Source organism: Accipiter gentilis, chromosome 27, assembly GCF_929443795.1.
Source record: "Accipiter gentilis chromosome 27, bAccGen1.1, whole genome shotgun sequence".
Classification (NCBI taxonomy): Eukaryota; Metazoa; Chordata; class Aves; order Accipitriformes; family Accipitridae; genus Astur; species Astur gentilis.
This window is the reverse complement of record NC_064906.1, coordinates 3,845,653-3,859,013: the sequence shown is the minus strand read 5'-3', so window position 1 is coordinate 3,859,013 and position 13,361 is coordinate 3,845,653. Positions and strand designations below refer to the sequence as shown.

At 37.1% G+C, this 13,361-nt stretch overlaps 1 protein-coding gene across 8 annotated transcripts in view; it reads right to left on the bottom strand.

The window, feature by feature from the left end:
* The window catches only part of CEP192 (centrosomal protein 192), a 95,722-nt gene that overhangs the window by 17,498 nt on the left and 64,863 nt on the right, over positions 1-13,361 (bottom strand). For 5 of the 8 annotated variants that reach the window (XR_007509777.1, XR_007509778.1, XR_007509776.1 and 2 more), the window contains 4 exons: positions 11,943-12,064; positions 10,891-11,014; positions 10,364-10,422; positions 4,909-5,024 (listed from right to left, as the gene is read on the bottom strand). Coding sequence is in view for 2 of the 8 variants with exons in the window: in XM_049830383.1 (XP_049686340.1) it covers positions 4,886-5,024; positions 10,364-10,422; positions 10,891-11,014; positions 11,943-12,064 (444 nt within the window). In the remaining 6 variants the exon portion in view is untranslated. Of the gene's footprint in view, positions 1-2,048; positions 2,187-2,597; positions 3,381-4,482; positions 5,025-10,363; positions 10,423-10,890; positions 11,015-11,942; positions 12,065-13,361 lie in introns of those variants that run through there. The other 3 variants (XR_007509780.1, XM_049830384.1, XM_049830383.1) reach the window with 3 other exon arrangements.

Here is a 13,361-nt window from a genome sequence, read left to right as displayed (position 1 = left end):
GACAGCTATGAATAGAAGTCAGAATATTCAATTACAGTCCCAGGGACAACTGGTCTTACATAAAATGCCCACTCTTTCATTAGCTTCCAAGGACCTTTGTTCCTACAATGCCTTTTCTCATTCCCAAAGATGCTACAATATAGAAAGCTAACATACTTCATGTATGTAAGATACATTACCTACTAACCTCATAGTCAACTGTAGCCCCTCAACTCCTCCACAAAACATAGGAGCAAGAATATAGCAGCATTTCACCTAACAGGCATTCCTACCAGAGAATGCCCAAGAGTCTTTAATACTCTACTTCAAAAAGCCACCACCGCCCTCAGTAACTTACCTTATACACCAAAAAACCCTCACAAAATTCTCTTTACCATTTTAACCTTTTATATGTTCAAAATAATTTCTAGACAACCAGGCCTTGATATGCACCTTTACTAGGTTTTCTGAACACTAATTAGTTTCAGATGCCAGGGCAACAATCTCCAAAACACACTGAAGCACGTGTACAGAATGTATTATAACTCCATTTGTAGTCAATGATGTGAAAACTTTTACAAAGCTGTTGAATAATTATGATTACTAATATCCCAATTAGGTTGAGCAGGTACAAAGACATCCTCAGTGTTAGACACTGAATGAATTTTTTTAAAGAATTTCTTTCTGAATTTTTTCTCTGACTGGTCTTAAAACCAACAAGTAAGATTACTATAATTAGAGATATCGTTGGGGGGTTGTTTTGGTTTTAAGTTTGCCTGCTTGGGATGCTTGAGCCAATCTTCCCAGTCTGAGACAAAGGATTGCATCCAACAACAGGAGAAAATTGAAAGAAGTTTCAAAATTGACAATGATCAAAATGAGAGAAGAATTATACCCAAAACTAATTCTGATTCTTTTATCAAAAGCATCATGGTATAAACTCTTAGTCAAATCTGCAGTCTTTGAGAATTGGTCAAAGTTGTTCTATTTTTTCTGTATCCCTAAAAGATGTAGAGACAGAGCTCAGGGCTCCTTCATAGAGGAGAAGTTGTCACTGGACAACTCAAAGCAAGATTATCGCTACTACAAAAGTTTACTTCATAGATGAAGCAACCATGGGGAAAGGAAGCAGTCCCCTTTTATGGACGAGGAATGGAAGCGGTTTGAAGTGACTTCCTTGAGACTTTTGAAGTCCCACTTATGTTCTCACTTTGCAAGTAAAAATACATCGGCTGTGCTCCAGCTCTTACACCTTCATTACTGAGGAAAAAAATCTTCACCAAGAACTGACAAATCAGCTATCAGACTTGGGCTTCCACTGAAGTACTCCTTCCATTGAAGTACTCGTTTCCTCTTCCTCGCCTTCAATGACTCACCAAAAAAAAGACAATAAAAAAAAAATCCATCTTCAAGTTTCTATTGCACACACTAGAGCATATATTTTCCTAGAGATAATTTGCTTTACCCATATATGACAAAGGTCCATGTCTAGAGATGATAATTATTGCCAATACAACCAATGACTGTTGTAACCATACCAAAGTAGTATGGGAGCACTTAAATTGAAGGGGGGGGACGGGACGGGACGACAGGAAAAAGTCATGCGCAATTTATTCTTCAGCAAGTAGGTTAATTACATGTCATGTAATACTAATAGAAACTTCTGCTAAACATTTATGAAACAAGAACCTAAGGAGTAGAACAACTAAAATATTAGAAGATTACCTATCCTTACGTCACCTGGAATCACTTTGACTTATCTTATGAATGCAAGTATAGCAATATAATTCACACACCCAAACAACTGCTGGGACAAGCGCTCTAGGGATGTTCTCCAGCACAGAGTCTGGTCGTGGAGTTACCAGCCTGTAACTTCCTCTTCACATGGCAAAGAAAGTCATTGTTATTAGAAGAGAATCAATCAAAATGGGTGCAAATAGATGCCAAAATATTTAGCGTCACCTGCAAACCAGGAGTCCCTCGGATGATGAGGGCAGGTCACTTGCGCATGCTCGTTCTTCAAAATGTGTTTCTCCCTTATATATATTTGCACACTTATACACACACACCTGCAAGCACAGTTCAGCAGAGTATCCACAGCAGCACATTCTGCATCCTTGTCCTCCCTTATGTCCAATCCAGGTGGCAACATAGGAAAGAATGCATAACCATTCCTCCCACTGTGAGGAGAGTCCCAGACAGCAGGCCTACCACAGGAACAGCATGCAACAACAATTCTGAATTTAGACCAAATAAACAATTATCCAAAATTGATGTTTCTTATTGCAATTCAAAGGCACTCTTTTACAATGACCACTACTTACGGGGAAATTCTCTGGGACAATATTGACAGCCTTTTTAACTCCTTAGGCATAGAGAGAAACAAGGCATCTTTTTAAAGAGGCTTGTCTTATTAATAAAGAAGAAACAGAGGCTGGTCCAGCATCGAAGTAATGAAGGTTTAATTCTACAAGATTGAAATTTAGAGGTAAAATAATCTCGAATAAATTGAAAAATCACAATCAATCTTTGACAAAAATTTTGGATGTGTTCAAAGAGTTAGTTTATCCTTATGGAAACCAGCATTATGAAGACTCCTACCACAGGACGGACTGTCATCTAACCTTGTGGAAACAACTACTAAAAATGGCCCAATGGATAGTGAAAGGTACAAAAATCTCATCGCTCTTATTAACAGACAGGGATATTTCCTCCTCAGTAATCCGGTTCGTTATTAACAGACAGCCATCTAAAGAGAATTTTTTTTGAGAAACCAAGGTCCTTGAGAAAGAGATAATGGTTAATCAATCCCTCCAGAAACCGGTTCAGAAACAACTACCATCAAGTTGAGCATGTAAGACTAAACTGCAGAGCTTATTAAAATGTCAGGTTTAAGTCCATGGTCAAGAACAGCTGCTAGAGTAGTAAATGTACAGTGAACATGACTTCCACGAACAACAAACCACAAGCCTTCTCTTCAATAAGTAAGGATTTAGCTACATTAACACATAACATGAAACAACATAAGAGAATCCGTAGAACAGTTGGAGCTAATGACCTGAAGACCATACTACCTGCATCTCACAAGGTTTATTCTATACTAACAAGGGGCAAGGACAACTTTAGAACAGAGAGTGGCTGGAAGATACTCAACTAGGAAATGCAAAGGCTTTGAAGACAGTAACATCGAGCTTGGTCTTTTTTTCCAGCTCTGGAAGAGACTTCTGATTGTGCTTCTAAAACTGAACCAACATAGGCTTTTGGACACTAATGTCTTTCTCAAATGAAGCATCTGAGCCTGATGAGGTAAGGCAGGAGGCAGAAGATTCCCTTCATTCCAATTCTGTATTCAGGAGAAGTACACAGGCATCACATCAACCAGGGAAATGTTCAAGCAACATCTAGCAGAGAGAGGGCAAGAGGAACACAGTGACAGTATCTAGAAGACAGGAGCTTACGTGTTGATGGGAGAATAAGGAGGTAGCAAGTCTTTTGATGTCAAGTTTAATTTCTTTTAGTAAATTTTCCCTTCCTGGTTTTCAGACTGCTGAGAAACAAGGTTTTATGAAGAAACAGCAGCTTTAGTATACTTCAGTGTAATACTGGTGGCATGTATCAAAAGCAACGCACTGGGTACTTCAGGTTTTTCCTCCCCGTTTTTTGAAAATGCAGTTAAACAATCAATCTCATATTGAAAGGAATTTCACCCACACTTCTACCAACCTGAAGAAAGGAATAATGTACATATGCTATGACAGAACTATGCTGTCAAAAAGCTACATTAAGCTTAAGGCAACATCAAACATACAGCTCCCTGCTACAGAAATAAAATAGCAGACAGAACCAAAGGGTACAAAGACACAGTAACAATGGGTAAGCTGATTGTGGAACTGTTGTTCACTGAAGCCTACAATAAGAACTGGAAAGTACTCAACAAAATTGGAAAGAAGCCAGTTGCACAAAAGTTTTGTGTGCTAAAAGAGCACACAGTGAACTTTTGGAGTTTGCTGGCACGTGAAGTTGTGGAAACAAGGTGTCAAAAGGGTGAGCAAACAAATTCACAAACAGGTCCATGAATGGAAAAAAAAGGGGATAGGTGGAAATCTACCTCCCATCCCTAATCCAATGACTGCAGATACTGAGGAAATGCAAGCTAAGTGAACCAAAGGCAGCAGCCAGGCTTATGCCACCTCTCAAAGCAACATCTTTTCACCACTGTTCGAGACAGAATAATGGGTTAGATGAATCATTCTGGAGGGCTGAAGGTAGTGTTGCTCATGTTTAATTTACACTGACATTCTTAGAGTTAAAAAACAATGCTTATGCCTGCCACTGAACTGTGTAAAAAGTTAGGGGCTGATTGTCAAATCATGGATCTGGTCCCAGCTTTACCAAATGGAGACATGATATTAACAGGTCAGCTTCTGTACTGCAATCCCTCCCCCTGCTCCCCAAATCCCACCCCCCAAATTCGTATTGCCCAGGAGTAGGCAGCTTGACCTCTTACCTACAGCAAGGAATCCTCTAACCAAAGACAGAAATCAGGTAGAATCAACTGTTAACACATAGATTTTATTTCTGTATTTACAATGCTTAAAATATATCAGTATCTAGCTATGCCTAATAAATGCAAAAATAGAAAACTTCCCTTTTCAACAAAAGTGCAGAAACATAAATTAGAACATGATAACTTTAAAACATACAATGTTATTTCTCAGTGTTTTTACTATGAAAACAGATTTGTAAAACAAGCACCACAATTCATCTTACAGAAGACCTTCCATCAAAGCAGCATCATAGGGCAAAACAAGTAGGATGTTAGTATGGAAAAGTAGTAGCAAATCTTTGAATATTTTAAATGGCATAAACTTATAAATTATTATAAACAGTTATAAAACTGTTCTGACTAGGTTTTTGCGATAGCTTTACCACATAGACGGATATTAACTGAGCCATATTTGGTTGTCAGCACAACGAAGAGACCTTCAAATTTTCCTTCTGCCTTTGGCTTGAACTGGACTGGCACATTGATGTAATGATGGGATCTGTAAAAAGGCAATTATGTGCAGACTCATTGTTAATAAACAAGTAAATCCTATCAGATAGAGACATTCTTGTCTAGTTTTGATTTTCACCAAAATAGTGTATTGGACATACACTGCATCATCAAGTTTATTTTTATAGATTTGATTATCTATTATTCTTCTGAGGGACTTGGATTGTAAAGGTCATTCTTTCCTACTGATCATACAAAGTGCTACAATACTTTATTGCTCCTAGTTTACCTAGATAAGTTTGGCCTGCCTCTTTGCAGTAATATTGATAGTGCATAAACTATATTTAGACCAAAGTTACTACATTTCTTCCCTTCAGAAGTCATGTGACAAGTACACTAAAATTTCCAATCATTTCTGAAATTCCACCAGTTTGAAGCTAGTAAAGTAATTTCAATTACTTCTAATTGCCTCCACATTACAAAATATTTTGCTGAATCATTGCAAGTCGATATGCCCATCCTCAAGCAGTGTTTTAATGATTGTACATTATACCTTTTTAGGTTATATAATTCCTCTTCTATTCAGATTGCATAAAAACATACCAGATGTAATGTGTGGCTGTCTTAATTGTCAAAAGCCTAGAGTGAATGTTTTAAAAGTATAAGCTACATGAGCAACAAGCTGGAAATGCTGAGTGGCAGCCTATTGGAATCCATGGCATCCAATGGAAATACCCAGCTCTAACAGACAGGTAACAGTAACAGGCACATATTGGAATAAGCAAAAATGAACAGCATCACTTAGTAGGACAAAGAAAGAAAAGATAGCTTTGTTTTCTTTTATTGTAGCTTCTGTTTCCTCCCCTTCACAGTATTCAGCATTATCCAATGTCCTCTGGAATGTGCTTATTTTCCCTACTTTTTCTTATTCTGTTCCTACCTCTTCATATTCCTTTCCCCTACACTAATCCAACCTAGCATGATCAGTCTGTGCTCTTACCCTTCTCCGACAACTGGAAATCATAATATTGGTCTTGCATATAAGACTGACTCCAGCCTCATTTGTTTAGTATCACCCTTAGTGCTAAAACAGTCACACTAACAAATTTTTTTTTTTTTTTTTCTCTCTCTTTTTTTTTTTTAAACAGATCCTGGTCAATCAAGTAACTTAGGAGTACAGACTTTCAGAATAAAGACTGGTATGCTACTGTATTTTTTTAATTGGGTTAATTAAAACAAAGCACTAATTATGTTGTACTGAACTAGAATCAATGATACAGAAAACGAGTACAGCCAGAATAGGGTTTCACATCTCATACTTGATTGCCAAGTGTTGTATAATAAACCTGGCATGCTCTGTCTCTTTATCCACCTATAATATATGGGATAAAGATATTTACTCAGCTTTATTTTTTAAAAGATCCATTTTTTAATCTATTTTATAAATTAAGAACATTGGTATGACTAATCTGTAACAGATGCATTATATTAGAAAACACAAGTTTTAGTAAGAATAAAGTCTGAAGCTGCATACAACCAGGCTGCCCCAGAATTTACAGAAATAAAAGTAAATTCAGTAGAAAGTCAGGAGGGATGCACAAGTCCGTATCATCTCCAAAATAATATACTTATGCTTCCTTACATATCCTAACGCTTACTCAAAAAGACCAATATAACCAAACTCAAACTCATACTATCAAAAACTTATCAGTAAGTTATGTATCACTCTTTTAAAGAGATGGCCACATCTGGCTGTCAAATATTAAATTCCAGAATAGGTACTATAGGACGTCAGTGATACTAAGGCAGAGCACAGTTTCTTAGCATATGACAGGTATATTCAATTCCATTTGACCTCTAAATTCAGGTGTCCATTTGGTTGGTGCTATACACATTATCGTTCTTCTCTAAAAGCAGAATTAGTCAGCACCTCTCCTATGAAGACAGACAGAGAGTTGGGGATGTTCAGTCTGGAGAAGAGAAGGCTCTGAGGAGACCTGATAGCAGCCTACAGGGAAGATGGGGAGGGACTTTTTACAAGGGCATGTAGTGATAGGACAACAGGTAATGGCTTTAACCTGAAAGAAAGTAGATTTAGATTAGATGCAAGGAAGAAGTTCTTCACTGTGAGGGTGGTGAGGCACTGGGACAGGTTGCCCAGAGAGTTTGTGGATGCCCCATCCCTGGAAGTGTTCAAGGCCAGGTTGGATGGGGCTTGGAGCAACCTGGTCTAATAGAAGGTGTCCCTGCCCATGGCAGGGTGGGTGGAACTAGATGATCTTTCAGGTCCCTTCCAACCCAATGATTCTATGACATTACTTAGAGGTTGTTTTGTAGCAGTCAGTTGATTTCTCACAATTGGGATAAGGCTCAACACAGTTGAATTCTCATGCTTCCTAATCTAAAGGGAAAGATGCGATTTTCATTTTCTTCAACTAACAAAATGGGAAAGTTCAGACTCCAGCTACAACAGCTCTTTGGGCTACTACATAGCACAAATGTTCTTAGAAATGAAGCAACCTGGAGGATTTTTCTCAAGTACAGTAGCCAAAAACTAGTTAAGAAGAATAGTGTCAGGACAACCAGAATTCCCCTGCAATTAACTGTTTTTCTCTTAACAAAGAGTTTTACTTCAAACTTTTCACTATTCTGGCAACAAAACTAGTCTATGAATACTATATGGCCTTTACAGATTGTTGCATCAGTTTCAAGTGGTATTTCTGAGAAGTAAGGTATGTCCGAAGCATACTTCATAGACAAACTAATACAGTAGTCCTCTAAACACCACAGCAGCAATAGGTAAGTTTAAAAGGAACAGTTTGGGTCAGCTGCATCTAAGCCATAGTAACCAGATCTATTGTCAATGAATAGTGATTTCCCAACACCCAAAATGGTGGCTACTGGAAACAAAAATAGTTTTACCTTTCAGTAATATCTGAAATACATACTACCCTGTAATCAACTTTTCAGATGTTTTCTGAAGGCAATACAATAGAAACGCCTTAGTTTTCGAAGGCATAACCTGCTAGTCCTTCCAGAAACAGAACTTAGCCAAACATTTTTAAAAAGTCACATGTTTAATATTTCATCCACATGTTTACATCACTTAAGAGTCATCTTGTTAAAGATACTCTATTTGCAGTAAAAAAAAAATAAATTCTACTCTGTCAACAAATGGAACTCCTCTTTTGAATGTGAATTCCAGACAGAATTCCTTCCCACCCATTCTTTGCAGGACTTGTAATATTAGCTAAATGACATCTCTGTGGATAAAAAAAACATAATATGCACTTTAAGATACTTCAAGATTATCAAAATTCTTCTTTCTTTTTGGCCACAGTTTTGGTTGCGAGATACTGTATTTGGATAAAGCCCATTACTATTTTCAACGGAGCAAACTGTGGTGAAGGAACCAACAGTGCTACATATTGGTACTTGCGCTGACATAACCATTTGAACAAGAACTGGCAAGCCACTATACCAACTTCTGAAGGTGAGACTCTTGATATTAAATACAAACTCACAATTCCACTATCCAGATTTAAAGCTTGATTACACAGGATTGCTTTCAAATTTGGCCCTCAAAATGAAGAGCATGCAACAGACCATGTTTATTACATGACACTTTTCTGATTCAAAAATATAGGTAGGTGGTACTTTATTTTTACACTCTTATTTACAGACTAGTATTCCAAGATACAAGATCCTGCAAACATTTTTCTTATCCAATTACTTTTGAACACTACTTTGTAAGACATCCGGTTAACCTAGTTCAGATGGAAATAGTTAACACTGGCTTTCTTGAAATCCTCCTTGATGCTGTTCTCAAATAAAAGCCATTTAAAGAAGTTCTTTTAACACTTCTTTAAAAGCATCTATCCAAGTCAAGTAATTCTTCTGTGCTTTATGCTCTTAAATGGGCAAACTTCTTCAGAGAGCTATGTTGACTTCAGACAAATGAATTTTTAAAAAAGCTAGGAAAGGCCAATATTTACAACTGGAAAAATCACAGCCAAACTTACTAGAAAAAAAACCACTGTGGAACATTATTGGAAGGTGCAGTATATTTAGTTGATAACCTTTAGAAATGGTAGACTGAATTTTAAACTTAAGTCTACTTTGGCTGAAAGCAACAGGAGTTTATCATCTCTCACAGAAAATATACCAAATAGCTTTTACAGCATTCCTCAAGAATATTTTTGAAATATCCAAGTGTCTTCCAGTGAAGTTACTTATCTTTTTTTTCTGGGGACAATCAAGTCATCCTGTCCTTTGTCTGTAGCTATACAACCTCAGACAGACCTAGCTTGTGGTTTTTATTTGGATAGATTTTATCTTGGTTACTCCCTTCATAATAAAAAAACCCTTTTGTGCCATCTGATGTAACTTATTTAATAAAAAGATGCCAGTTAAATAGAAACACTGGAACACATAGCTAAATGGAGTTATAACACTTTGCACTGAAAAGTGGCCTTAAGAATACTTTGAATACCTGCAGCTAACACCACCACAGCCCTGTCTTTATAATAAATACCAAGTACCATTGGCAGACCCCAAACTAGATTTGCAGCAAGAGTATATAGTTCCATTTACGATTTTGCTCACAATTTCTGTTCTGTACACCCTTAGCTTCCCCATCTTTAAAACCGGGACCTGTTTGAACACTGAGAACACATGCTGTATGACTTTTAATGAAATGGTTTCATTTCTGTCTTCCTGACAATCCCACTGTTACAGATGAGCACATGAGAAGCTATACTTCTTGAAGAGATGACTAATAGGACTGTCAAACACTTGTTGTAATGAACTCCAAAGATTACTGGGTTTATTTTGAGGGACTGTTACCACCAACTTGAAAATTCCTTTTATGCAGGTAATATGCTGAAATACTTGGTATGACCAGGCAATTCCACTGGATGCTCAAACCTTATATTTGCAGAGAATCTTTGATGCAGCTCTGCAGGTTTGTCAAATTAGAAGCATGATGAAAGCAATTTGCTTCATCTGTTGTGCAGAAAGTATAAATGGAAGGAATGACTTGATTGTGCACAGCATGCCAAATGGTTAAATGAAGCATTAGGCTTAGTATTAAAAGCAACAGCACTGTTAGAAACAATTTGCAGGGAAGAAATTGGCAGATGCAGAAATAACTGTGTGGGCTCATTCTGCTTCTAACCAAGATTACACAGTACAGCTTAGCAAAAAAAAACCCCAAAAACACAAAACCGTCCCCCACCCCCCAACCAAAACCCTTTAACTACACGGCCAGAATATTGGATATTTATATCTACATTTTAGCACTGTAGATATAGAGAAGATATTTATCTTACTGAATCAGTGGTTTAATTTTTTTTGTTGGGAGAGAATGTTAGCATATGCATTACCCACCTTAGAGAGTATTTCGAGTGCTTGATGTAGAAAGGCTCTCCGGGACTTACAAATTTCAGCTGCAATTTAACACAAAATGCTTAAAAGCGCACTACATCTAAGCCTATCATATCCAATTTATGACACACTTAAGATAAATCAGATCACTTACAAATACAGCTTTACACAGATCCAGGGTTTAAAAATAAAGCATGTTCACATTTGTGCATAGTAAGAGAAATTCACATCTCACTATTTTAATGAAGTTTAAAAATAAAATAAGTTAATCAGGATAATAAAAAAATCTATGCAAACTATAATTATTATTTTTTCAGTTGCAAATATATTACAAATACAGTCAGTGACTCAGACTAAAGAAAGAAAAATTACAGGAGAGCAAAATTCTTCAGATATAATACTGACTTTTGAAACTAACAAACTAAGACTTGTACTATTGCAATCTTCTGTCAAGAGTAAAAAAACCAGTGCAGTTGAACTGTTGGAAGGACTTATTAAAATCTATTTAAAATAAAGTCTGTCAAACTTACCAAGTGTGTTGTAAAGGAATTATTCCGCAAGTTGACCTTTAATGTGCATGATTCCCCAACTCTAGTTGGAGGAAAAGTGTACAGGTCTTCTGGGGCATATACCCCTCGAATTATCTCATTTTGCCTGATTTGAAAAAGGGATTTAAGATATTAAGACTTCCTACTTATATGGTCTAGATATATTGACTGCATACTTCAAGATAACAGGTGTATTTTCTGAGACTAAATCAGGAAAAATGGGAAGATCCTGAAAGCATCAACTCTCTCACCATAAGTCTTACAGGCATTACATTTTAGCCAGAAAGAATAATGAAAGCATCACTGTGGCATAAATATATGTACATTTACTTATATGCACTTTCACAGTCTGAATTTTTCCCCCATATGCTTTACTAAAGAACCAGACTCTTCTCAGAGATGCCATGTTTAAACAAAACAAAACATTTTACTCCCCTGCCATATTCACATCATCCCATAGGAAAGGAACTGGCAATTAACTTAAGACTGAAGAACAGCAAGGTTAAGACATGCAGTACAGTGGTCTTCTCAGAAGTGACTTTACAGTTCTATGGAGTGCCCAAAAGGGAAGTACACAAAAAGTATACACAAGATTCTACTGTTGATACCAGTCCATTTACAACAGCAAATCACGGTTAGGCAACTTAGAAACTCAACCGAAAAGAAAAAGCATGGGAGATTAAGCAATAAAAAGCCATTAAGAGGTTTGGCAAGTCTGGTTTTTGCTGCTGTTTACTCTTTAACATAGAATCATAGAATAATTCAGGTCAGAAGAGACTCAGGAAGTCTCTAGTTCAAACCCTTGCCCCAGTCAGGGTCAGCTGTGAGGTCAGAACAGCCTGCTCAGGGCTTTGTCCCGTCAGATCCCGAAAACCTTGAAGGACAGAGACTGCACAGCCTCCCTGCACAGCCTGTTCTACCACACAGCTGTCCTAATGGTAAAAAAGGTTTTGGTTGTCGGGTTGGTTTGGGTTTTTCCCCCCGCCTTTTACCCAGTTGCAGACTCTCTCCTTTCAAGTTTTGTCCATACATACCCTGCTTTAATTGTACGTGCTTCAGAGTAAACCTTCATTTCTGGTATGACTGGAAGCTCAGTTTTTGTGAGGGTACTTGCAGAACCTTTCACAATGGAAGTTTCATTTTCTGTTTTACTACCCTATTGGCAAAAATAGAGAAGCCCTTAAACTTTGCATTCAAAAGTATTTAAGTATTCAAACATGTAAGTCATTTCCCTTACCCAATCCAAGACTTTAAATAAAAAGTATAATCTTTCAGGAACAGTAGAGTCTGGATCATTGAGACAGAAGCAATGATTTAGGACAAATACTTTAGCAGGCTTCTGTGTCTTATGAATACTTAATTTGTTACAAGCCAGTTCACAACAAACTAGCACTGCACGTGGAATCTCGAGAAGGCTGCTAGCAATGAAGATTTTACTAAAAGCCAAAACAAAAAAATTCCTCTGCAGATATTCTGCCCATATGCCTCAAGAACAGCAATGTTGGCTAAACAGCTGCTCAGAAAGAAGGAAGGTATAAGTCATCATTATAGTTTGAATTCTCAGAATAGCAAAAAACTTTGTAGTAATTTTGCATTATGAACAACACATCCTTCTCAAAGAAAGGTCTCTCCAGAGAGAGAGAGAATCTGATAATGCATTACATGGTAATTGTTACATTCAGAAATTAGGCCAAAATATTTACCATCATCAGGACCCCCATTCAGTGTATTCTAACACAAGGAGACCAGATCACCCTAAGGGAATACTTTGCCAAATAGCCAAGTTCAAATTCTGCCTTGTTTAACACACCTAGCTAGATACTGTTTGGAGTCCCTTGGGTCACAACATCTTGAACAAAGTTAAAGAACCAAAAGAACCTCCTACACTTATGGTCGTACAACATAATCTCAATTTTTGAAACAGTGCTGATGTTTTAGACAAGCAGTTGATTCCCTTTCGCAGAAAACATTAAAAAAATAGATTCATCTTCAGCAGAGCTGCTATGACAAACATGTCTTTCAGACATTCATTTCTTCTACTGAAAGAGCTGCTAATCAGTCTGTCAGAAAAAGCAACAGCCAAAAAAATATGATCTTAATTTTAAAGAATATTTTTCAGTTTCAAATAACCCATGAACCACACTAGAACCCAACACATAAAGAAAAGAAAGGATTTGTACAGGTGTCTTCTTTCAAGAGCTTTTAATTTTCCATGTAGTGAAAAATGATGGGTGTCATGCTTCAGTGTTATCATTCAAATTCTAATTTATCAATAAAGCAAGTTTACTGCATGAGAATAAGGCATATTATGGAAAACAATCAGAAGTTCCCCCAGTCTTTATAAGGGCATCTTGAAGTACTGCATGCTTTATTATAGCCCATACTGCCTTTTCCTGTTTCAAATGAAAGCAGTATGTTAACACAGTCCCATGGTTACAACTGAGTGCTGTTGT